At 42.2% G+C, this 24026-nt stretch overlaps 2 protein-coding genes across 6 annotated transcripts in view; both read right to left on the reverse strand.

Moving 5' to 3' along the window:
• The window catches only part of LOC129818205 (drebrin-like), a 93755-nt gene extending 92000 nt beyond the window's left edge, over positions 1-1755 (reverse strand). For all 4 annotated transcript variants that reach the window (XM_055873930.1, XM_055873948.1, XM_055873939.1 and 1 more), the window contains exon 1: positions 1571-1755. In XM_055873930.1, coding sequence (XP_055729905.1) covers positions 1571-1653 — 83 coding nt within the window. In that variant the 5' untranslated portion in view covers positions 1654-1755. The remainder of the gene's footprint in view (positions 1-1570) is intronic.
• Positions 1756-11005: 9250 nt separating this feature from the next.
• LOC129818221 (uncharacterized) lies at positions 11006-23947 on the reverse strand. Of its 2 annotated transcripts, none has more exons than XM_055873958.1 (10): positions 23803-23947; positions 20384-20530; positions 20002-20109; positions 18415-18820; positions 17977-18092; positions 17561-17708; positions 17251-17303; positions 17000-17097; positions 14573-14705; positions 11006-14350 (listed from the first exon to the last, which is right to left on the reverse strand). In XM_055873958.1, the coding sequence occupies exons 1-10, from the start codon at positions 23821-23823 to the stop codon at positions 12884-12886; spliced, it is 2697 nt and encodes an 898-aa protein (XP_055729933.1). In that variant the 5' UTR covers positions 23824-23947; the 3' UTR covers positions 11006-12883. The 2 variants fall into 2 exon arrangements, with proteins under 2 accessions (XP_055729933.1, XP_055729942.1); XM_055873967.1 differs by lacking the exon at positions 23803-23947 and adding an exon at positions 23266-23455.
• Between the last annotated feature and the right edge of the window lie 79 nt (positions 23948-24026).

Genomic DNA, 24026 nt, shown 5'->3' on the forward strand with positions numbered 1-24026 from the left:
AAACACTTGTTGGACAATAAATTGTACAAATAGAATACCTGTTATGGTGTCACAGAGTTGACATAAATCCAGTCATGTGCATTTTATGAAAAATAACTACAAATTAGGATGTTCCTTTACATGGTGTGATAGACCAAAGCATCATCTATCAAAATATACAGTATATTTCAAATTTTGTTAATATTAAGACAAATATTTGAGATAGTCCCTTCTTTTAACAATCCCTGAGCACTAAAAACTCTACATTTTTTCTCTGCCCCATGGCAAAAAACAGGGGGGAGGGTTGGGGGCTTGCGTGAAGACTGGGCTACGCCACTGGCTACAGACTGATTTAGTATTGATTTGTTTCTTTCAACCAGATACACATTAGGTCAGGCATCGTTTATACACGAAGAGATACAAAGCAGATATGTTGTCGATGATTCAATCAGTTCACTCTGTATAAGTCAATAGAAAAAAGACACATGCTCTGAAAATTGTTTTTGTATGTCTTTCCTAGAAAGACAGCCGTTATCTTCCTAGTTGGAAAATATGATAACGTAAGCAGTTTAGCTTAGAGTTGAGCCCAATGCCTACTCATATTATAGCCTACCCTCTTCAAAAGAGAGAGATGATATAATCATCAATGGACTTCATTGGGTGCAGCCTTTCAGAATGTCTCACTCTTGCTGCCATAGCCAAGTAAGTCCAGCTGGTTTTGTAAGTCTAAAGACATTCCACTTAGCACTGTGTATCCATTTCCACACAAAGGGAAGACAAACGCCTCCGCATTGACACAAGGCCGGATGGAATGTGTGGATAAAACACACGGGACCTTCGCTCACTCAGTAGGCTGAGTTCATACTCCATCCCATTTACAAACATTTCCCTCCTAACAGGGACAAACGAGCAGTTACATCGCGTATAATGAGAGGAAGCAGGGCCGGTCACATTGAGCTTTGATAGATTGACACTTATCGCCTTGCTCCTCTCGTCTCTACACTCGCTCGTTGAGATGCAAGAACGCTACATATGCTATGTGCAAATTGAGATGTACAAATAGAGAGAACGGTATGCTTTTGCAAAAGGGGAAAGAACTGAGATGTTCTCAACATGTAACCTTTTCAGAGGCTCCCCACAACGCAAAGTGGCTGGGACAGTCAAAAAGACAGTGGTCCAAAGTAAAAACTAGTCCATAACAAACAATGAATCCCCCCTCCTTCCTTCCTTCCTTCTCAATATTTGCTAATTGAGTACATTGCCTGCTGATTTTCTGAACTAGGAGCAGGAACCGGTGTCAATTGGTATGCTCTGTACAGTTGCACATTTCAGCACTTGGAGGGATTTAATTAAAATACATTATTATAAAATAATAATGTATAAAATACATTTTCCCATGGCCTGAACCGATTAATCTGACAGCTTTGGAATGGACCCGTTATATTGCAACCTTTCCACTTGAAAATGTATCAACATGCACCATGAATCCTTACATTGTAACCTTTACCCCGCCGCTCAACTATTAAACCCCGCAATAAAAACACTTAAAGCCAATGAGCCGTGATAGAGAAGGGATGTTCAATTGACTTACCAGTCGGTGGACGAGGTCTCGTTGATAACATCCTGGTAGGCTGTTAGAAGGGCCAGTCGGTTCTTGCTGAGATTCACAGCCATGTTGCTGTCTCTGCAATCATCCAGACCGGTGTAATACTGTAATGGAAGTAGAGGAAAGGATAGAGAGAGACCGGGAGAGATTCTGAGTGGAGGAACAAAGACAAAGCAGCACTATTGCCTCGCTAGCCGCGTGGTCCTAGTGCGATTTTCACCGATCTCTAAAAAACACTGCTGGGTCCTAGCGCCTCAGAGTGATCACTAGCCTACACCGTCAGAAGTCAGTACTATACCGTGATCTGACCTGGCCTGGCCTGACCTGACAAAGACCAGGGAAATGACAAGTCAAATCATTTATTTCTGAACAATATAGCCTATAGGAATGGGATCTAACTAACAGTAGAGAGGGGGCTTCGATTATTACACACACAATAATCTGGGGTTGGAACATAATGCTGGACCAAAGTCATATTTTTTACACTTTGACAAACTACATTCTCATTAATCCTCTTCATAACTTGCTCTCTGATAAAAACTGCCCAATATTTAATTGCTGTTATTGTTTTATACTTTGTCTGGTACTGGCTGGTTCCCCAGAGATGGGTTTGCTGTCTGGGCTGAACTGTGGAAAAGAGACTCACCCCAAAGCCCCCCAAGCCTCCAGGCTGTAGCTAGCTGAAACTTTCCTCTGAGTGGGAACGTTTTACTTGCAAATAACCGGCGCAATCATGCTCTGATAGTACCACATCCGACCCAGTCTGGAGTGTGTGTCTGGGATGAGAAATGTGTCAGTGTGTTATTGCGTCATCGTGCCCCTGGAGCTCTCTGAGTGAGCAACCCAAACCCTGAGGACTAGGAGAGTCTATACTGTACTGTATGCAGATTTGGCAGAGAGAGAACAGTTTTGTCTACTGGTAATTGGGATATAGACCCTAGAGCACAGTCTTGATCTACAGTCTAGTATTGAGTGCAGTCCAAAGCAGGCCAGTGTGTCAGATTGAGTAGGATGGTGTTACCCTTAGACACTGATCTTTTGTGTTTTTGCTCCTAATGGTTAAGGTTACAGTTTGGGGAGAGTAAGCTGATCCTAGATCTGTGCCTACGAGCAACTCCTACCCAGTCAGTGTTGGACAGACCTTAAGGGGCAGTCTCAGTGCTTTGCTTCCAGCAGTTTTATAGCTAATCTCATGCTATTCTACAGATTTTGCAATAAAGCTGAAAGAATTTTGGATTTTGAAAGCTTATTTCCTACACATTTTGCCATGAGGCTGAGGGGAAATGTTGCAGTTTTACAGCTATAATATCTGGTAATTCAGTTTTTGTTTGCCATGGCTTATGATTTGTTTATATGCTATCTGGCGTGGGGGGCAGCAGCTACTCTTCCTGGGGTCCAAACACATTCTCAAATTGTTCCAAGATCCTTAAGTAGTACTGAGCGATTTCCCGTAATGTAGTTTTTCTGGTTATTGAACAACTAATTGACCAATGTTGGTTCAAATCAAATCAAAATGTATTTGTCACATGCGCTGAATACAACAAGTGTAGACCTTACTGTGAAAGTCTTACTTACAAGCCCTTAACCAACAATGCAGTTCAAGAAATAGAGTTGATAAAATGTTTACTAAATAAACTGAAGTTTAAAAAAAATATCTCATAAATCAAAAAGTAACACAAGACATGTATATAACAATAACAAGGCTATATAGAGGGGGTACCGGTACAGATTCAATTACTTGAATTCCATTCAGTTCGTTTTTTTTTGTGTGAGCCCAACGGCAGTTTCTCTAGAGAGAAATCAAATAATTAATGAGAGAAATCAAGTCAAGAACTATGTGGACACTGGGATGAAGGGAGTTGTAGTTTTCATTAAGCAAATATTCATCCTAGTTCAGAGCAGAAAAATGGGTAATTAACTACAATGACCATAATCCATTGCACCTGTTCTTTCCGGCTCAGACAGAGATGGAGGATCAAAACCGTAATACTGTATATCATGGGTAAATTGTTACTGACTGACTGATCTACAAATAATAATGAGCAGTTATTTATGATGGAAGGTGATTTGTAGATCAGTCAGTTGGCAGTCGCCTGCACTGTCGAACAAACCCATGGACACACTTTGGCTGCTTTTACACAGGCAGCCCAATTCTGATCTTTCTTCCACTAATTGGTCTTTTGACCAATCAAATCAGATCTTTTCACATCAGATATTTTTCAGAGCTGTGATCTGATTGGTCAAAAGACCAATTAATTAAAAAATATATAAAAATTGGGCTGCCTGAGTAAACGCAGCCAAATTGTGTCCATGGGCTAGTTCGACATTGCAGCCGACTGCCATTTACGCCTGCTATTTTAGGTTAGATACACAGACTGCATGAGAGAGGAACATCAAAACACAAGGAGGAGAGCAGGGGGATAGAGCTGGTTCATGAAAGTATACCTTATCTACTTTGAAGAACTAGTAAAATGATTGAGTCAGACAGCTCTGCAGCATACTTAGGCAGGCTAGCTAAATAGGAAGACTAAAGACTGTACAGTATGGGGAGCAGATATAGATCATGTTAGATGGTCTGGCTGGCTGACTGCTACTGCCTGAGCAGAGAAGAGATGATGACTTTAAGGAATGAAAAATGATAAAGTCCTCAAATAAAAAGTAAGTATTTTTCTATTGATGTCTACCCAATGTGGAACTGACAGAGACAAGGGAATATTTTCAATGTTTTGGCAATTCAATGTTCACTATTTTTGGCTTTGGAATTTCCATTAAAAAAGCTCTAAAATCAATTGAATGTAATTATTTCCGAATCCATTTCATGTTTAAAAAAATAATACAAACCCGAAAACCGTGATTCGTTTTTTTAAAATCGAACCAAAACCGAACCGACCTCAGAAAGCACGAATCGCTCAGCACTCAGCATTAACAAAACTTTAATTCAAAATTATCTATCTTGTTAAGTGTGTTCAGGTGTGTTGGCCGCGCACGCCAATTGACTACGCCTGATCTTAATGACTGCTTGTAAGGATTAGCCCCTTTGTTCAATTTTAGCCTAAAATGACACACCCAAATCTAACTGCCTGTAGCTCAGGACCTGAAGAAAGGATATGCATATTCTTGATACCATTTAAAAGGAAACACTTTGAAGTTTGTGGAAATGTGAAATGAAAGTAGGAGAATATAACACATTAGATCTGGTAAAAGATAATACAAAGAAAAAAACGTGTTTTTTTGTAATTTTTTGTACCGTCATCTTTGAAATGCAAGAGAAAGGCCATAATGTACTATTCCAGCCCAGCCATAATATAGACTTTGGCCACTAGATGGCAGCAGTGTTTGTGCAAAGTTTTAGACTGATCCAATGAACCATTGCATTTCTGTGCCTAATTTGTTTATTAATATATTTAAGTTCATAACTGTGCACTCTCCTCAAACAACAGCATGGCATTCTTTCACTGTAATAGCTACTGTAAATTGGACAGTGCAGAATTTAAGCTTTCTGACAATATCAGATATGTCTATGTCCTGGGAAATGTTCTTGTTACTTACAACCTCATGCTAATCGCATTAGCCTACTTTAACTCAACTGTCCCGCGGGAGACCCACCGATTCTGTAGGGGTTTTAATTTGAAATGGGGTCTGTTTGAATAAACTAAAATGAACAGCTGTGTATGCATAAAAAACATGGCATGCTAGCTCCATCCTGGTAGTGCAGAGGTCTAATTCTATGGATAGAGAACAGAAGATTGTAGGTTTCCATCTCACTGATGCTGTGTCACAATAAAAAAACATGTGTTTGCATAATTACTACCGAAGGAAATTAATTTCCATGTGTCATTTCTGTGTTGAGAACATTTATAAAACATTCAGATACTTTATTCCTACAACCAATGTGACACCAAAAACATACGTTCCCACAACTTCCGAGGAACCAAATGTGTTAGCTGGGCCCATATATTTTGTTGAATAGTAGGAAATTAGCCTTAAAACTGGAACATTTTCTCTCCGCCCCATGGCAAAATGAGTAGAATCGCATGAAATCTGTTTTAAAATAGCAAATTGTTCTCTCTGTCAATTGGAAAAATTAGTAGAATGGCAAAAAATGTGCTTTTAATCTGCAACATTTTCTCTACGCCCTATGGCAAAATATGTAGAATTGCAGCACATTTTTCTCTCCGCTGCTAAGAGGGAGGCTACAACAATGTTTTGCCATAGGAGGGCTTAGGGCCCCCAAAAAGCTAGAAATGACTCTGGCTCCCAGGCCTCCTTGGCTCAACGTCCACATACTTCTGCCAGCCCTACCACCAAAGGGCCAGGGAACTGTCACTCAGAACACAACACGGGACAGGACGTGTCTAGCATCCATGAGAGGAACGAACAGGTATTGTCAATGGACATAGCGGTAGCACTTTACATCACAGTATGGAATAAACTGTTAATAATATGGTAATAGTATGTCTCTTGTATACATACGTTCAAGGTTTCATATTATTTTCAGGAGCGGGGGAAGAGCAATAATCCTTCATCAGCCTGACACAGATCACAGCATGCCACTCAGAAATAGAGATGATGACTGTCAATCATTTACCCCCCCACCGCCCTGTTACATCTGCACCTGCCACGCCCTATATTGCTCATCCTGTGTCTCCTTGACCTGCCGCCACCTCTCTCTCACTGTGTGTGATTGTGTGGGCGGATCCCCACCAGCTGCAACCTGTTCCATAATCAAGACCTCTACAATACTCAGCCCTGCCACTTCCATGCTGCCAGATCGTAATCTCTGCTCAGTCAGTCTACGTTTCTAGCCATTTGTTCCTGTTTAGATCCTGTTTTTCCTTGCCTGACACTGTTTCCCTCTCCGCTACAGTTCTGCCCGTTCTGACTCTGGTCCCTGTCTCCAGTCCCACGTCTTTTCAGTCCTGTTACTCTGTCCTGGATCCCCAACTCTACTGCTCCCTTGGATTCCCCGCCGGACCTGCTTACCCTGTACCAACACCTCTCGCTCCAGCCTCAGCCTCTGCACCTGGCTTCCTGCAATCCACCCGAGCTTTCCCTGGCCTGCACTCCATCTTCCCCCTGTGTTTCAATAAATACCTTGGTTACCTCATCCCAGTCTCCTCGTCTGAGTCTGCTCTTGGGTTCACCTGTTCCGCTATGCGTAACACCCCCCTCCATCATGACAATGCCATCAGTCATACTGCTCGTTCTGTGCGTGATTTACTACAAGACAGGAATGTCAGTGTTCTGCCATAGCCAGCGAAGAGCCTGGATCTCAATCCCATTGAGCACGTCTGGGACCTGTTGGATCGGAGGGTGAGGGCTAGGGCCATTCTCCCCCAGAAATGTCCGGGAACTTGCAGGTGCCTTGGTGGAAGAGTGGGGTAACATCTCACAGCAAGAACTGGCAAATCTGACGCATGTCCATGAGGAGATGCACTGCAGTACTTAATGCAGCTGGTGGCCACAACAGATACTGACTGTTACTTTGGATTTTGACCCCCCCTTTATTCAGGGACACATTTTTCCATTTCTGTTAGTCACATGTCTGTGGAACTTGTTCAGGTTGTCTCAGTTGTTGAATCTTATGTTGATACAAATATTTACACATGTTAAGTTTGCTGAAAAGAAACGCAGTTGACAGTGAGAGGAAATTTCTTTTTTTGCTGAGTTTATGTTCTCTTAGCCTCTTTATCCAACGATAGCCCCATCTCCACATCAATGACCCTCATACGACACATGCTCACACCCCTCTTTCCTTGCCGTCTCATCATATGAGGATCTGTGTTTGGCCCCGAGCGGCCACCCTCCCCTGCCTGTTAAGTGGGTTAACATTAATTAATTCTCATCCATTCGGTCCTCAGTGTCTCCTGCAGACGACTAAGGTACCAATTATTTTCACTGGTTATTGTCCTCAGGGAAGACATCTGTCCGGCAGAGACTGGGCTGGGATCCAACGTTCAGGATTCTCCAGCAGCAATATGCATACATGGTGTGTGTGCGTTGGCCTCAGTGCCCAAAGCTCACACCCTGTCTTAAATGGAGCAGCAGGGGATTGAGCCAGCAGCTCCATACAGGGCTCTGACACCAAGCTCTTATTTCTAATGGAGTCTTTGAATGGCCAAATCACTCTGTCGGGGCTGAAGGGAGGAGAAAACAGCAGCTTTTGCATGAAGCTCAAACTGGATTACACATCACAAACTAGTTCATTTAATCTGTCCGAAATAAATACCACAGCATTAGAATTCCTTTCTCGTATTTGATCAAAGTAACATGATTTCACATTCATTCAGAGTACTTTCAAACTGGGCTGGAGAAACATAGTTAGATTGAGGACAATAAGCAGCTTGTTCTGACTTTATAACAGAGTGGTATTGATTTATTGATCTGGTTCTATTTGAGGAAGTCTGGAGGGTGAAGGGGAGAGACGGCAGGTGGACAAAGACAAAAGGCTAAAGTTTCAACTCACATCTCCACTCTACACACTCTGATTACCCTGGTCCCAGAACTTTGTGCTTTAGCCAAGTCCTCCGACTATAAGGGATGAGGACCATATCCTTGGAACAGTCTGCCACAACTGACACATACTGTAGGCAGGCACGCACAAACAACAATTTTCTATCCCTGACTCACCCTCACGTCCAAGAGGAAAACAATCGCGGGGTGTCCTTATAAGTCTTGCTCAGACACAGGCCCCCCTGAACGCTCTCCCTCACTCTGCCGCCATGGAGAACAGACAGATGGTTGATGTGCTGAAAAAACACACTAAATAACCACCAGGACAAAAAACAAGACACTTCATTTGGTCAGACATCCCTTCTTCTGTGCTTTATTTTCCACATAATGTGTGGCTAAGACAATTTTCCCTTGTGGACATCCTTTCCTATAACGAACAAAAACTAACATCAAAGTAGTGGCCCAAGATATGGAAAAATATAAGTTCAGTTGTAAGTTTATTTGAATTACTATTTTTAGAGGGAAGGATCGTAATCTTGTTCAAGGTGTAAGAGTTAACACATAAATCTCACACTACTGCTTTGTACACTTAAAGAAGCGTTTAGTGTTACTTTAGTCAACACATCCTTAGTCAAGTGTGGAGAAAATACGTGCCTTCAGAGTCTGTCTGAGACAAGGAGGCTAGCGTTATAGAACTAACATATATAACTCTCAAAAGGTTAACTTCTTGCTGTGCAGGAAAAATACAATCCACATACCAGACCAGTGAAGCCTGGACTCATAGAGAGCGTTCTAAGTTAGAAAACAAAATCGGACCACAGATAGTAGCTGAATGACAGGAATTTCAGTATTCGACTAAAACAGCTCCAAAAATGCAGGCCAGCAATCCCCGTTATAGAAAGCAATACAAAAAGTGTCCCTTGTCCATGACATGGCAAAACGGACAATAACACATCTCTGCCCATACCTGAACCCCAGTTAACTCTCTACTGTGTGGTGCCAAGAACAACAAAGCAATGATCTGGTGGCTTCTGGAATGTGTTCATTTCCTTTTTGCTGTGACTGTTTACACAAAGTGTCCAGCTTGGCTGTGGCATTGAATACAGGAGCCGCTTCCATCAACAGGAATGCAGGGTGTATCTGATATGGAAAAGTATGCAAGTATGTGTGTGCTTGTGGGACATTCAATTAATTCATAAGGCGTGAAAAATAAAGAATACACGAAAGCAGGGGTAGGCAATTCTAGTCCTCGAGGCCCTGATTGGTGTAACAGTTTTGCCCCAGCCCGAGGTAACACACCTGACTCCAATAGTCACCTAATCATGAACTTCAGTTTAGAATGCAATTTGATTAAATCAGCTGTGTTTGCTAGGGATGGAGAATAAGTGTGACACCAATCAGGCCCTTGAGGACTGGAGTTGCCCACCCCGGCACTAAAGCAATACTAGGGCTACTGAAAGTAAATTTGATATATTCTTTAAAATAATTGCTCACCCCCCCCCCCACTATGTCTTGAGGTTACCAAAACACTCTCAAATTATAGCAATTTTGACACATACCCAAGAGCAAGGCCTTCTGAAACACCTATCTATTCTTTGTGAATCCAGATCTCTGGGCTGTTCAATAATTTAATATATCTGCACTGATGTTTTTTGCATTGTAGCAAACTCAACAGTTACTTCTGTATTGGAGAATATCCTTCCTCCCCTCCAGGACTGTAGAACGCAGTCAGGCCTCGCATAGGACAGTGCTGGCCTGTGGTCTCCATCTAGTGGTCAATTTAGGAAACTGTCGGTCTCCATACTTCTTGCATTACAGAAAGAGACGCAGGAAGAGACCTTTTCCTACAATAAAGGGGCAATTTCCAAGACACAGATTAACCCTATTCCTGGACTAAAAAGCAAGCTCAATGGAGAATCTCCATTGAAATAGCTTTTATAGTCCAGGATTAGTCACTGTGTCTGGCAAAACACCTCCTTGAAGATTTACACTGAGTATACCAAACATTAGGAACACCTTCCCTAATATTGAGTTGGCCTTTTGCTCTCCAAACAGCCTCAAGTCATCGGGGCATGGACTCTACAAGGTGTCGAAAGCATTCCACAGGGATGCTGGCCCATGTTGACGCCAATGCTTCCCATATCCAGTTGGCTAGACGTCCTTTGAGTGGTGGACCATTCTTGATACACACGGGGAACTGTTGGGTGTGAAAAACCCAGCAGCGTTGCAGTTCGACACAAACCGGTGTGCCTGGCACCTACTACCATACCCCGTTCAAAGGCACTTAAATATTTTGTCTTTCCCAGTCACCACATATACACAATCCATGTCTCAAGGGTTAAAAAATAATAATTCATTCTTTAACCTGTCTCCTCCCCTTCATCTACACTGATTGAAGTGGATTTAACAATAACGGATCATAACTGTGACCTGGATTCACCTAGTCAGTATGTCATGGAAAGAGGTGTTCTTAATATTTTGTATACTCAGTCTTTAAACTCATGCAAAAATCTGAAAAACATCTTTAACATACAGTGTTAAGGCCTCCCGGGTGGGATCGAGCCCAGGCTCTGTCGCAGCCGGCCTCGACCGGGAGGTCCATGGGGCGACGCACAATTGGCCTTGCGTCGTCCGGGTTAGGGAGGGTTTGGCCGGTAGGGATATCCTTGTCTCATCGCACACTAGCGACTCCTGTGGCGGGCCGGGCGCAGTGCACGCTGACCAGGTCGCTAGGTGTATGGTGTTTCTTCCGACACATTGGTGCGGCTGGCTTCTGGGTTGGATGTGTGCTGTGTTAAGAAGCAGTGCGGCTTGGTTGGGTTGTGTTTCGGAGGACGCATGGCTCTCGACCTTCGTCTCTCCCGAGCACGTACGAGAGTTGTAGTGATGAGACAAGATAGTAATTACTAACAATTGGATACCACAAATTGGGGAGAAAGGGAGGTAAAAAATAATAATAAGACAGTGTTAAAACAAATGGTTGAAACAACCATATAAATCAAATTGTCATCGAGTACAGGAGTCAAGATGTGGCACGGCACTGGCCGTACTCTAATACACAGAAATGAACACTTGAGACAGATTTCTTCCATGAACAAGATGAGCTCAACTGATACACAGATTTAAATAAAGCAACTACATGACATTAACTCTGTAGCAGGTGTTCAAGAAATAAAACAAAGGGGATAAAGCCAGTCGATCGGAGTCAACTGCAAATCAATTCCATATGCTGCAATTTTCTTTTCTATGAATTGTGACCATCCATATTTTAAAGTTGAATTTAAAGTCCCATTTTAACCATTCCAGAAGTTGGTATACTGTGAACCAACTAATAAAGTACCAGTCAGACAGTATTCAAAGTACTTAAGATGCAAAAAAATTATATTAAGTCGATTTTGTTCTACATGCATAATTGAATGTAAACATTTGATCTTAAACTCTATATAATTAAAATAATATCAAAAAGCTACACAAACTATAAGTAAAAGCATTAAATACCTATTCAACTCCAGGAGGAACTTGTCACACCAAAATGATGTGTAGCTCAACTACTATATTTTGCCATCTCACCCAATGGCCGGCATGTGGACCGGTCACCTCAATGATATGCTGACATTTTTAAACACAAAGAAATAGACCAGGCTGCAATGAGGATAAACACTCAATTTAAAACAGGTTGAGCCACAACCAGCTGTAATCGTTTAACCAAAGATTTAATAAGGATATCAACAGGAAAACTTTTTTGTAGGTTTTAGAAAAGTTATATTTTTTGTAAAATTCTACAGCTGAGAACCTTCACTCTCTTTATAGTAATCATACAGTAACACCTATGGTGCTGATAGTCAATAAAATCCCCCTGCTACTGTACATCTGGTCTGGGCACACCCCAGTTTACCGTAAACAAAATATGGCATTTCAGATATCTGTTTGACAGAATTACTGGTGTCAATTGACTCGGAATAAGGCAACAACGACTAAATCTAACGTTAACCAGGCCAGTGGTGTCAGAATCATTTTTTGGAAACTAGACAGACATTAAAATACATTAAAACTGGCATCAGAGAAGAAAATATTAATAAATATTGTAAGTGACTTCCGCATAAAAGGAAGGAAACCAGTACAGTAGGAGTGCAAATCCTGCCGTCGTTGGAAACAAACAGGAAGAAAATGCAAGACTGAAGGGCACTAGTGGAAAACAAACAGATGTTTTCCTGGATGTTGCTATTTGTGTGACTGTGAATGACTACAAATCAGAGCACAAGAGATTTAAGGCACATCTTTTTGAATCCTTGATCCTATGGTTCTAATGATGAACATATCCTTAAGATGCTTTTGGAAAACTTGGCCCAGGAAGGGAGTGGATTGTTATAAAAACCTCTGACCTACTGATTGTTTTGTAATATACTTAATTTAACAGTAAGAAGAAAATAAAAATCTATAGTATTTTCTACGAACGTAGAATACAATTTAAGCTTTAATATAGCTATATAATTCAAGTTAGATGAAGCCGGAAAATTGTATTATGCATAGTTTCATACAATGTACAGAATTAGATAATTGAATAGTGTCAAGGCAAATGGCAGTGTTTTCAAAGGTGTGTGTGTCGTAACTGAGTTCACAGGATTTTAGTCTTTGATTGTATGTTTGAGAGTTACCTCCCTTAAGGTAGAGTGGAGGAGTGATTGTCGGTGTTAAATCATGAGGCTGTTGGGGTTGTGTGCAGTTGTTCAGGCACCTTGGCTGGGCCTGGGGTGGAGGCAGGACAGAACTGGGCAGCCCTTTGACAGAAGCCTCAACATTACATCTCATCCTCCTGTTGGCCCCCAGAGCCACTTGTAGAGTGGGCTAAGGAGTCCTCAGTCCCCTCTCTGATATAGCATCCTCCATATTTATGGTTTTACCCTCTTCTACCCTCTCCAGTTTACTCCCCTCCACTACTGCCTTTTCTCCCTCCTCCGATTGCTGTTGTATACCATACTCCATTTGAACAGTTTCTACTTCCATCTTCTCTTCTTTCCCATTCTCCCACATCTTTATATTTTCTCCCTCTTTCTTCACCCTCTCCTGTTCTGTTCTTACAGAGCAGTCTTTCACAGGCTCCACCTCCACAAAGCTGCTCTCCCTCCAGTCCTCTTCCACCTTCACCTGGATTACTGGCTTAGAGTCAGACGTCCTGCCCTGGTTCTCCAGAGGGGTGTCTCCAAAACCCTCCCCAGACTCGATGAGGCAGAGCTGGGGAAGTGGAGAATTGGTGTCTGGGCTGGTGGTGTGACAAGGCAGCTCCAGGATGAAAGCCCTGGCCCTGCTGGGTGAACTCAGGTCCTCAGCCTCCTCGCACGACTCCATTCTATGCCTTTTAGCTAAGGGGAGTGTGGTGTCACCATTTTCCTGATCCCCTGCAGCCATCCTGGAGCCAGTATCAGATCTTCTGGTGGTGGAGCGCTTGCTGAGGTTGAGCGGTAGGGCCTGCTCTGGGGGAGGGGTGATGGGTAGACAGGGCTTGCCACTCAGGTCCTGGGCTAAGACCTCCGACAGCCGCTTGGTGAAGGAGTGAAGCTGGGCTAAGCCCAGCCGTGTATGCATCAGCTGGCGCACCTGCAGGCTGCAGTCCAGATCCAGGGGTAGGACCCGGAGAGGGGGCAGGGGAGGCCTGCTGCTACGGCCCTCCCTGGTGCTGGTACTGCTGCTGCCCCCCCCCTGGGCTGCCTCATCAAGCCCACACCCCAAACACTGGTGGTGGGACTGGTGGTGAGACTGCAGATGGGGCTGGTCCCCATTGGGAAGGGGGGTGTCTGAGCTCCCTGCCTTGGCGTGGAGGTGGAAGCTGGAGGGCTGGTGGGAGGCAGGGTCCTGGGTGTTTAGACCAGGGCTGTCCAAGCTATTGAGGCCCAGTCGGCTCCTAAAGAGATCCAGGGGACAGAGGCCTTTAGAGGGCCTGAACCCTCCTAGGGAGCCCCCTGTGTGGAGCCTGGGGAGATCAGAAGGAGACAGAGTGGGTGATGGTGCTAGAGTATCCCCGTTCGCCACCTTTACCTCCCTCTCCATTTTGGGCAGGAGGGGGAGGAAGGGGGCAGACATGGGGGACAGTTCTGGGGTTAGTGGCATGTTGGCCAGGTTTAGCCCCTGGAACACAGACAGGGACTGGAGAGAGGGGTCCTGCAGGGGTTTGGACCCCAGGTCCAGGATGGGTTTGGCTGGGGGAGACAGGACCACTGGACTGGCCTTGGAGGCTAGAAGTTTGGCCTGGTTCTTTTTGCCTGGAGGTCTGCCCCTGCCCCTCTTCACTACCACCACACCGTCTGGATAAATAGTCTAGTGAGAGAGAGAGAGATGCCATGAGGATGGATTCAGTTACACGTTCTGAATGATTCTCATGTTAGTCTCTATAATGTAACAGAATACATTAATTTACATCAGATTCAGGTCAAGCCAAGACAACTAGCGATGACAGCATATTAAATATCAAACGACTGACATGAACTGAGCAAGTCAACAATGAACTGTATGTGGAGTGAGAGATGAGCAGACACTTACTGGAGGAGGGGTGGGGGTTGCCGTCTTCTTCACCAGCGGTCTCCTCCCCCTGCCCCGGATAGGCCCAGTGGATGCTGGGAGTTTGAGTTCTGCTCCTCTTCCATTTATGTGCTCCTCATAGGGAAGCATCAGCCTGAGGGACACACACAAAACCAAAAGTTCCAAAATGAAAAACACATTTTGTAAGGAAACACGAATGCCGAAAAGCCTAAAATGCCGTGGATTTTTAACCAGGTACTGTACATCCCATTAGCCTAGGGGTCTCTAATAGGTCAGCCCACCAATGAGTAACTAGCCAAACAATTCTGAAAGTAAAAGCAAGTTTGTAGAAATTTTAACAAATGTAAAAAATTAAATCAAACTTAAATACCTAATTTACATAAGTATTCACACCCTTCGCTATGAGACTCGAAATTGAACTCAGGTGCATCCTGTTGCCATCGATCATCATTGATTGCCTTTCCAAATCATAGCCACACACCTGTCTATATAAGGTCCCCCAGTTGACAGTGCATGTCAGAGCAAAAACCAAGTCATGAGGTCAAAGCAATTGTCCGTAGAGCTCCGAGACAGGATTGTGTCGAGGCACAGATCTGGTGAAGGGTACCAAAATATTTCTGCAGCATTGAATGTCCAAGAACACAGTGCCCTCCATCATTCTTAAATGGAAGAAGTTTAGAACCACCAAGACTTCCTAGAGCTGGCCGCCCGGACAAACTGAGCAATCGGGGGATAAGCGCCTTGGTCAGGGAGGTGACCAAGGACCCGACAGTCACGCTGACAGAGCTCCAGAGTTCCTCTGGAAGGTTCTCCCATCTCCCCAGAAGGACAAACATCTCTGCAACACTCCACCAATCAGGCCTTTATGGTAGAGTGGCCAGACGGAAGCCACTCCTCAGTAAAAGGCACATGACAGCCCGCTTGGAGTTTGCCAAAAGGCACCTCAAGGACTCAGACCATGAGAAACAAGATTCTCTGGTCTGATGAAACCAAGATTGAACTCTTGGCCTGAATGCCAAGCGTCACATCTTTTAGGAAACCTGGCACCATCCCTACGGTGAAGCATGGTGGTGGCAGCATCAAGCTGTGGGGTGTTTTTCAGCGGCAGTGACTGGGTGACTAGGCAGGGCAGAGGGAAAGATGAACGGAGCAAAGTACAGAGCGATCCTTGATGAAAACCTGCTCCAGAGCGCTCAGGACCTCAGACTGGGGCAAAGGTTCACCTCCCAACAGGACAACGACCCTAAGCACACAGCCAAGACAATGCAGGATTGGCTCCGGGACAAGTCTCTGAATGTCCTTGACTGGCCCAGCCAGAGCCCAGACTTGAACCCGATCGAACATCTCTGAAGAGACCTGAAAATAGCTGTGCAGCGACACTCCCCATCCAACCTGACTGAACTTGAGAGGATCTGCAGAGAAGAACGGGAGAAACTCCCCAAATACAGGTGTGCCAAGCTTGTAGCGTCATACCCAAGAAGTTGAGGCTGTAATTGCTGCCAAAAGTGTTTCAACAAAGTACTGAGTAAAGGGTCTGAATACTTACATAAATGAGATATTTTATAAAATTAGATTTTTTTTAAATTATGCATTTTAGAATAAGGCTGTAACACAACAAAATGTGGAAAAAGTCAAAGGGTCTAATTAATATCCAAATGCACTGTATATTATGAGTAAGTGTATCATTTGTATCTTATTTGCAAACTTTGGCATGAAATCAGCAGCAGCAGTACAGAACCATCACTGGACAGGCAGATTAGACGCCACATTCTTCATTCACTAGATGTGCAATTAAAGGGCCAGATCAGAAATTAAAAGGGGAATTACACTCAAAACTCAATGTGTTTGTTTTCTTCCATACCTGTGATTTAAGCATTGGCATCCAATTTTGTTGTTTCTCTATGAACAATTGTAATTTTGACAAATCTAAACCAGGAAAAATACAACTGAGAAAACGTGATTTGGGAAAACATAAAACAGAACTTGGGAAAGAAATTACAGATTTTATAGAGTTGTTTATTAACCATTATTTTACCAGGTATATTGACAGGAAACAGTGCACTACTTCCTCTTGTACACTAAGGACCCGGGGAAGAGTTGCAGGGTAGAATAGAAGAATGTGCCCATTTGAAAGCTAGAAAAAAAAAAGAATAGCTTGCGACGTTTAATTTTTTGAAAGTAGCTCTCATGCTAGAAAAGGTTGGAGACCCCTGCATTAGCCTATCATTCTAGAGAAATAGTATATATTGAATTTGTTTATTAAATTGTATCAGACCCCTGAATCAGCGTTTCTCACAGCTGAAGCCTGGGTTATATTGTGCACTGTGGTTATAAACAAGGTTTCCTTTTGTCACAAGAGAGAGGAGGCATGCTTTAGGTGGGGCACAATGTAAACTGGTCTGGGCACAAGCAGTGTTCCTGCCTCACCTCTCATAGTGCCTCCGGGTGCAGGTGGCTGCGCTGGTGCTGCCCGGGCATCCTCCTAGTTCATTATACACTTTCTTCCACAGACGCTGGGACGTCACCTACAGGAGAGAGATTGTAAATGGTTTAAAAGTGGTTTTTAGACCGTTAATTATTCCCATAAACATTTCAAACTAATTTGCTTAGATTTTGCAATCGTACCACTATTGTACAAGATATGTGGATGATACAGAACGATGACCTTCACTACTCACCCTCTCATGGCCGCCCAGCCGTTTGACTACAGAGTACATGACAAACAGGTCAACTGTAGACACGGAGACAGACAAGAGTGTTAAAGCATATCATAGGTCCTAGGAGCTGTGGCCTTGACGGTCTGGTTTACAACGCTGACAGATAAACAGCTTGTTCAAAGACAGAACCGCATGGTGGGAACATTTTATTTAGTTCCGTAGGGAAAACTCAAACAGATCAAATCAAAAAGTACAGCGAAGGACCCTTGTATTCAAAACCTTTGGTGAGAGTATTAATGGTGGTTGATGAAGTCATCAGTGTGCGACTCACTCTTCTTGAAGCCGAGGTTGGGCACCTTGCTGATGGGTGAGCCGCAGCGCTCCATGTAGCTGTAGAGTTGATCCAGGAACAGCTGCTCATCAGAGTGGGGGAGACAACCCTCCTCACAGTGCATCTCCACACTGCCCATCACATTCTCCTACAGGATACATAATGTTATAACAATACTTGATCTAGTAATGCTGTACAGCCCCATTCCAGTTGGTGTCTAATAGGAAATGTGGAATTTTTACATCTAAGAATAGTAACTACTTGGCATAAATAGTGTGTTGTGATGCATTTCATGACAAAGAAACCTAAAAGGTAATTACTAAGTAATTTCTAAGTGAATACGAGGTGAATAATAAGACATCTGAAAGTAAGTTATGTAGCCATATCAACAGTTATTAGAACAAAACAAAGTGTACCTTCATTCTCTCTATCCAGGACTCTGATTGGTTGAGGGCTGGTGGCTCCACAGCTTTCTGGCCTTCTGGCCTGCCCCTCTTGCGGGGTCGCCCCTTCAAGCTAAGAGAGGCGCATCCTTGGAATGAGAGATATACATTTAATCCTAATTCAAAATAACAAGATAATAAATTTGCCTTTCAAAAAACATTGAACTAAGTACAAAATAACATTGTTTTAGGATCCCATAATTGCAGCACATTCTGTGTTCCCTACAAGATGACCACAACATACAGTAAATGAGTTAATATAATAGTTTAAGGTTGCATTAATTCATTTCAATGTATTGTCCACACATTTTACATTCCATTGCCTAATTAGGGTTAAAAAATATAATCACTTCAGCCAATGGCCACATTTACATTAATAGAGATATCAAGTTCCCCCAGCCTGCTGCTCACCCAGCTGGGTCCAGACACTGGTGTTGCTGTCCAGGGTGGGGTGGTTGAAGGTATCCCGGCAGTAGAGGACTTGTGTGTTGTGTTGGGCCACCCTGATCCCTCCCAGGGCCAGCAGATGGGGGTTCTGGAGCCCCAACCCTACCTCGTCCTGGATGCGCCTCTGCAGGGCACGGAAGCGGCAGTACTGGGGGTAGCTGAGCACCTTGACCCCTAGACGCTCACTCTCAGCCTTCTCTTTGAGTGGTGTTGGGGCTCCGTTGGTAATGATAGGGGTGGGTTTGTGATGACCGTTGGTCCTGCTGGACATCTGGCTGCCTCCTTTCCAACCTTGAGGTTCCGGACAGGTCCACCTCACCAGATCCTCCACCCGCACCACTATCTTCTTAGAGACAGCCAACACCTCATCCTGAGGGAAACACACACACACACACCCTTAGATCCCCATTAAAGCCATACTACTTTATTTGTGCATACCCTCCTCAAAGGGCCACCAAGATCTTATTTTTTTAAGAATCAAGGAAATACATCCCATGCAAAAACACATTGCTGTGAAGAAATTCCCTTAGACTTTACTAAATTACTAACCCTAACCCATTTCTTTAGGGGACACAGAGAATGTGGTTGGTTTACAGTTTTTCACCACATAGGACCAGATTAAGTTCCCCCAGTCAGAGTACCAATGGCCTGTGGCACATGAGGAGCCATCAGAGCTCTCCTACACCTCCCAGACCCGTTTGACACCAGTGACAATGATCCACGGCACTTCTGCCTCAGGCACTGACAACCCTACACAACTATACCACTGATAGAAGCAAGCTGGCCTATCTCACACATTTTTCACATTCCACCTCCAACTGTAGGTGACTACATGAACAACAAACTGGAACAGGTATTTTTTTACCATGACTCCCCTCTAAAGATGTTATTTTTCACTATGATTAACATATGACTATAGTGAAATAAGAGACTTTGGAAAACCTGGGATTCATGATCCCAGCAACAAAACAAATTTGGAATGGAATAAATAAAAAAATACAAGTATAACATCTCATAGAACTACTCTTTGCCATTCTTACGCACTTTTAAAACTTTAGGTATGAAGAACATACTTTAGTAAGAATGCATTTAATTATACATGAATTGTGCAAGTTAATTAAAAACATTTCACAAATAAGGGGAAAAGTGACACATCAATCTAATGATTCTTGTTAAGTTAGTTAGTTATGCGGCAACCATTTGTAAATTGAGATTTTGAAACACTTGTGGTTAAACAAGTAGGCTAAAAGCCAGGCACACACAATTCATTATTGCATCAACCCAAGCCAAAATTTGACTATGGAAGAAATGCACAGTACAGTATATCCTTTCATGAGTTATGCTGTATATGACATGCTAGTCTAACAATGACATATGGCCAGTAATTTTGTGTGATTCTTGGTGAAACAGTGAGTATGACAACCACACTAAGTGTTTACAGTAATGTAGACTTTAAAATGTACATAGTTTTAACATTTTTATAGTTCAGTTTTGAACACTTCTACATTATGAAAAACGATCAAGCTCGGTGGTACCCTGCCCCCCACCCACCTCTCCATGCTCTCTGGTTCTGCCTTTGGGAGTATCCTCAGGGAGGAAGTAGAGTCTGGAGCTGGCCAGCAGATGGCACTGGGCCTGGTCCTCCCACAGTAACATCACCTGAAATAAGAAATACATAGAAGATGCTTTTATCCAGAACAACTTACAATAAATACGTAATCAGTACAGTGGCACAAGAAGGAATTAATCCCAAAACTCTGGGGCCTATTCATGAGAGTGCAATGTTACAGAACGTTCAAAATCAGGTAGAAATCCTTACGGAAGAACAGATATTGAGTATCCATATGCAACGTTCTACACAGTCACCACCCTGAATACACTCCTGGTATGGCAAGTATCATGTGCAAACTAACAGGGCTATTAGAATTCATACCTCAGCAATGCCCACAGGTTCCTCAGGGCCACAGCGGACATAGTAGAACTCTCCCAGTTTCCAGACCTGAGCAGCGGACCCGGCCCCACAGCTCACTGACTTATAGAAGGCAAATGAGCCACGCAGGCAGGAGGGAGCACCTAACCACTGTGTGAGCGAGAGAGAGAGGCCAGAGTATTTCAACCATTCCCATCTGTTCAATGACAGGGCATGTGATCTGAATCAACCTCGATCCATAATGTAAATGTAGTCTTGTTCCCCATTTGATTTTCATGAAGTCCATTTAAGCTAAATTGTAATATGGTATGAATACAACTCTGTTAAAGATTCTTTTAACAAACAACAAAACCATGTGTACTCGTAATTTATTCCGCAACTATACTGGAACAATAATCATGTGACAAGGACTTGAAAAGCTCCACATAAAATATTCTTAACAATTTGAATAAGATAAGTACTAAGCTCCTGACAACTGCTATATAAATCAACTTCCTTTAAACAGAAAATAATATACCATTTGAATAATAGGGTTATTCCTCACAAAACAAGACCATGATTTTTAGTATGTTCACAAAATGTAATCAATAGAAGGGTCATTTGGAAGAAGGATTGTTGACAGTTGAATCTTAAAGCATAATTGAGGAATAATTAATTGAAGTTTAAACATTTGGGACATTGTCTTTAAGCCTCTAATGTTTCCTCTAGCTTTACCGCTTGCTCAGTAATACGAGTAGTATTTTGATTTAAAAAAACTATTTTCTTACATTAATTCAGGAATATAAACATCAATACTGAAACAAATGATTTGGTTTGGCCATTTTTTTAATTATATTGTCGAACAGGCATTGTAACCAATCACAGCCATCATACTTGTATCATTGTGCATCCTGCAAATCACCAGCAGAGGGCAACCATTTTGAATATAGTTTCACATTCACTGTTTGGTAATGCTTACAAATTGGATCCTAACTCTAAAAGTATCTGAAATCCCACGCTGGAACTTTGAAGTGCCCGTCGTGTGTATTATGTTTAATACACTCTTAGAGGCCTTGGTAAGGCCAAAATGTCACAAATATTCCAACTTCAATTAATAATTTTAATTATGCTTGAAGATACAAATGTAAAATATATGTCAATAATCTTTCATCCAAAGGACCCCTATATGGATTACATTTCGTGAAAAATCCCAGAAATCATGGTCTTCTTTTGTTATAGTTTCGTGAGTTATCACCCAGTACAACTAGGCCATCATTGTAAATAAGAAGTTGTTCTTAACTGACTTGCCAAGTTAAATAAATGTTAAAAATAATAATTTTAAAAAGCTAATAGTACAACTAACTTTTGAGCCCATCACAAATGTCCGTAATCTAGACACGGGAAGTTTAATTTAAATTGCAAAACTCAAACAAATACAGATGTCATCCCTTCCATGTGTACAATTTGAATGTCAAACAACTCGCATACAGAAACACTCATTCACATGATACCAATTATCCCATTTGGGCCATGAGCGTAAACTTTCAGATTCCACCAAATGTTCCTGGCAAAGGCCTGCATTCCTCCCCATTTATCAACATTAGTTCATACATATGTTGTTCTGCTCAATCTATGGCTCTCTATATGAGAGTAACCTCGCTGCTAGTGTCCACAAAGGACAGCCATTTTCACTAAATTACAATGACTTTCAATCATCTGAATTAGGCCAAATACAGAGCCAGCTCTGCTTTGCACTCAAGCGCCACCATGCACCAGTACCCATTCCAAAATATTAATATATTTAGTAGGCAATCCTTATTCACAGATAGTATGATGTGACTGTATGCATATTTTCTAGGCCGTGAAAGGGTTTTAAAAATAAAAGGATACAATGGATATCCAATATAAAACACTTGTTTTGTGATGAATCAAAACTATGAAGAAATGTGTTGTAACAGGCTATTTTAATTCATATAGACCTTAAACGCTGATGGCCTAATCTAAAAATATATAATAAATCAATTAACACCCCTGTAGTTCTATTATAGGGTATATCCTAGCTGCCTAAATGCGGAATATTCAAAAATTCGCACCCCTCGTACCCGCCCATTGTCGGCAAACCCGTCCCCTACCCCCCTTCCAATGTAGCAGGAACAGAGCTGTGCGTGCACACGTTGATCACTTGGCCAACTAGTGGTGAAAACGAAGCAAGGCTGATTTTACAGTAAATCCTTAAACCACATAAAACTGGATTTTCAATTTTGAGAAGGATTTTGAAGGGGGAAAAAACGAACCTACTGAAAGGATACGTTAATGCTGGCATTTGATATAGCCTGCACTGCTGTTCCAGAAATAGAGAAACGAATAGAAAATGTATTCTTTCTGCAAAATAACAATGTGACCTTGGATATCCTATTATACGAAACATTGTCTACACAATATTACAACATTATACGAAGTGGAAAAGTAGGCCTATTTCATTAGACAATTGGAACATATCATATCCACCATAACTTTGAGAAACCTATGATTACTGTATACGCTACAACTAAAATATCACCATGAATGCAGTATAGCCTATATATGTTCAACATTTCTGATATTAAATCAATATAGGCCTACTGTTACCGAAGTCTTACAATTCGACAGAAGTTTTTGGTGGGCCTGGTATTATACAATCAAGATAATCCTCGCAATTTCAAGTACAAAGTACACCGATTTCCTCACAATATTAGCATTCCATTTTGAGCTATACCAAATAAACACGATACATGTCAGGGATTTTTTTTATACCCATATGTTGCCCATTTGTTCGCTAAATAAATTGCTCCACCTTGTTGCTTAGATTATATTTTAATCTTTAATATCACGTCACTGCAAATGTAAAATATTAATTTTCGACTTACTCCAAACTTGATTTTAAGTTACAATACCATCGATTTGGTTGAAAAACAAGCATAAAAGTTTCTTAATATTGCGGAATCGTCAGATAAAATTGTCTTTAATGTGGAAATGTGGGGGTGGGGGTAGAGAGGGAGAACGTAAGTAGTCGACACGACACACAAAGAAATCAATCATTAACAAGAAGAAAATATAGACATATTGAAGTTGAATTAAATTGCAAACCCTGACCAATAAAATCCTATAATCATGTCAGCGGAATTTGGGGCTTTCAAAATATCATAGCGAGCTATTTTCTCCCTTGGAAAGTTGTGACTCATCCAGCAAAGTTGTAATTGCGAAAGTCTTTTTTAGTTTGATAGGATAACAATCAATTCGACATTCTAAACAAAATTACAGATTTGAAAACGGGCAAACTGATATCAAAATGAGACCGACACACAGTCGGTTTATTTTCGATATCAACAGGTAAAAGTGGCATGCGTGCGCATCGGAAAATCACGATTTATTTCAAAATAATATAAAGTGAGTGTCGGCTTTACCTGTATTGCATTCTGCTCCATTGCAGTAACACATTCCCTTATTCCCTCTCAGAGCCCCCTATCAAGTTACACAGCCGGGAACTCACCGGCACACAAACAAATGCTCAAGAAGAAAAGGTTTCTCTTTTTTTGTGAAAATAGGACAGGATCTAGGTGTGGCCAAAGCTGTTTGCGAGAGTAGGCTATAACATATTGTTCAAATGAAAGTGGATATTTTTCATGTA

The sequence above is a fragment of the Salvelinus fontinalis genome, chromosome 2 (assembly GCF_029448725.1).
Source record: "Salvelinus fontinalis isolate EN_2023a chromosome 2, ASM2944872v1, whole genome shotgun sequence".
Classification (NCBI taxonomy): domain Eukaryota; kingdom Metazoa; phylum Chordata; class Actinopteri; order Salmoniformes; family Salmonidae; genus Salvelinus; species Salvelinus fontinalis.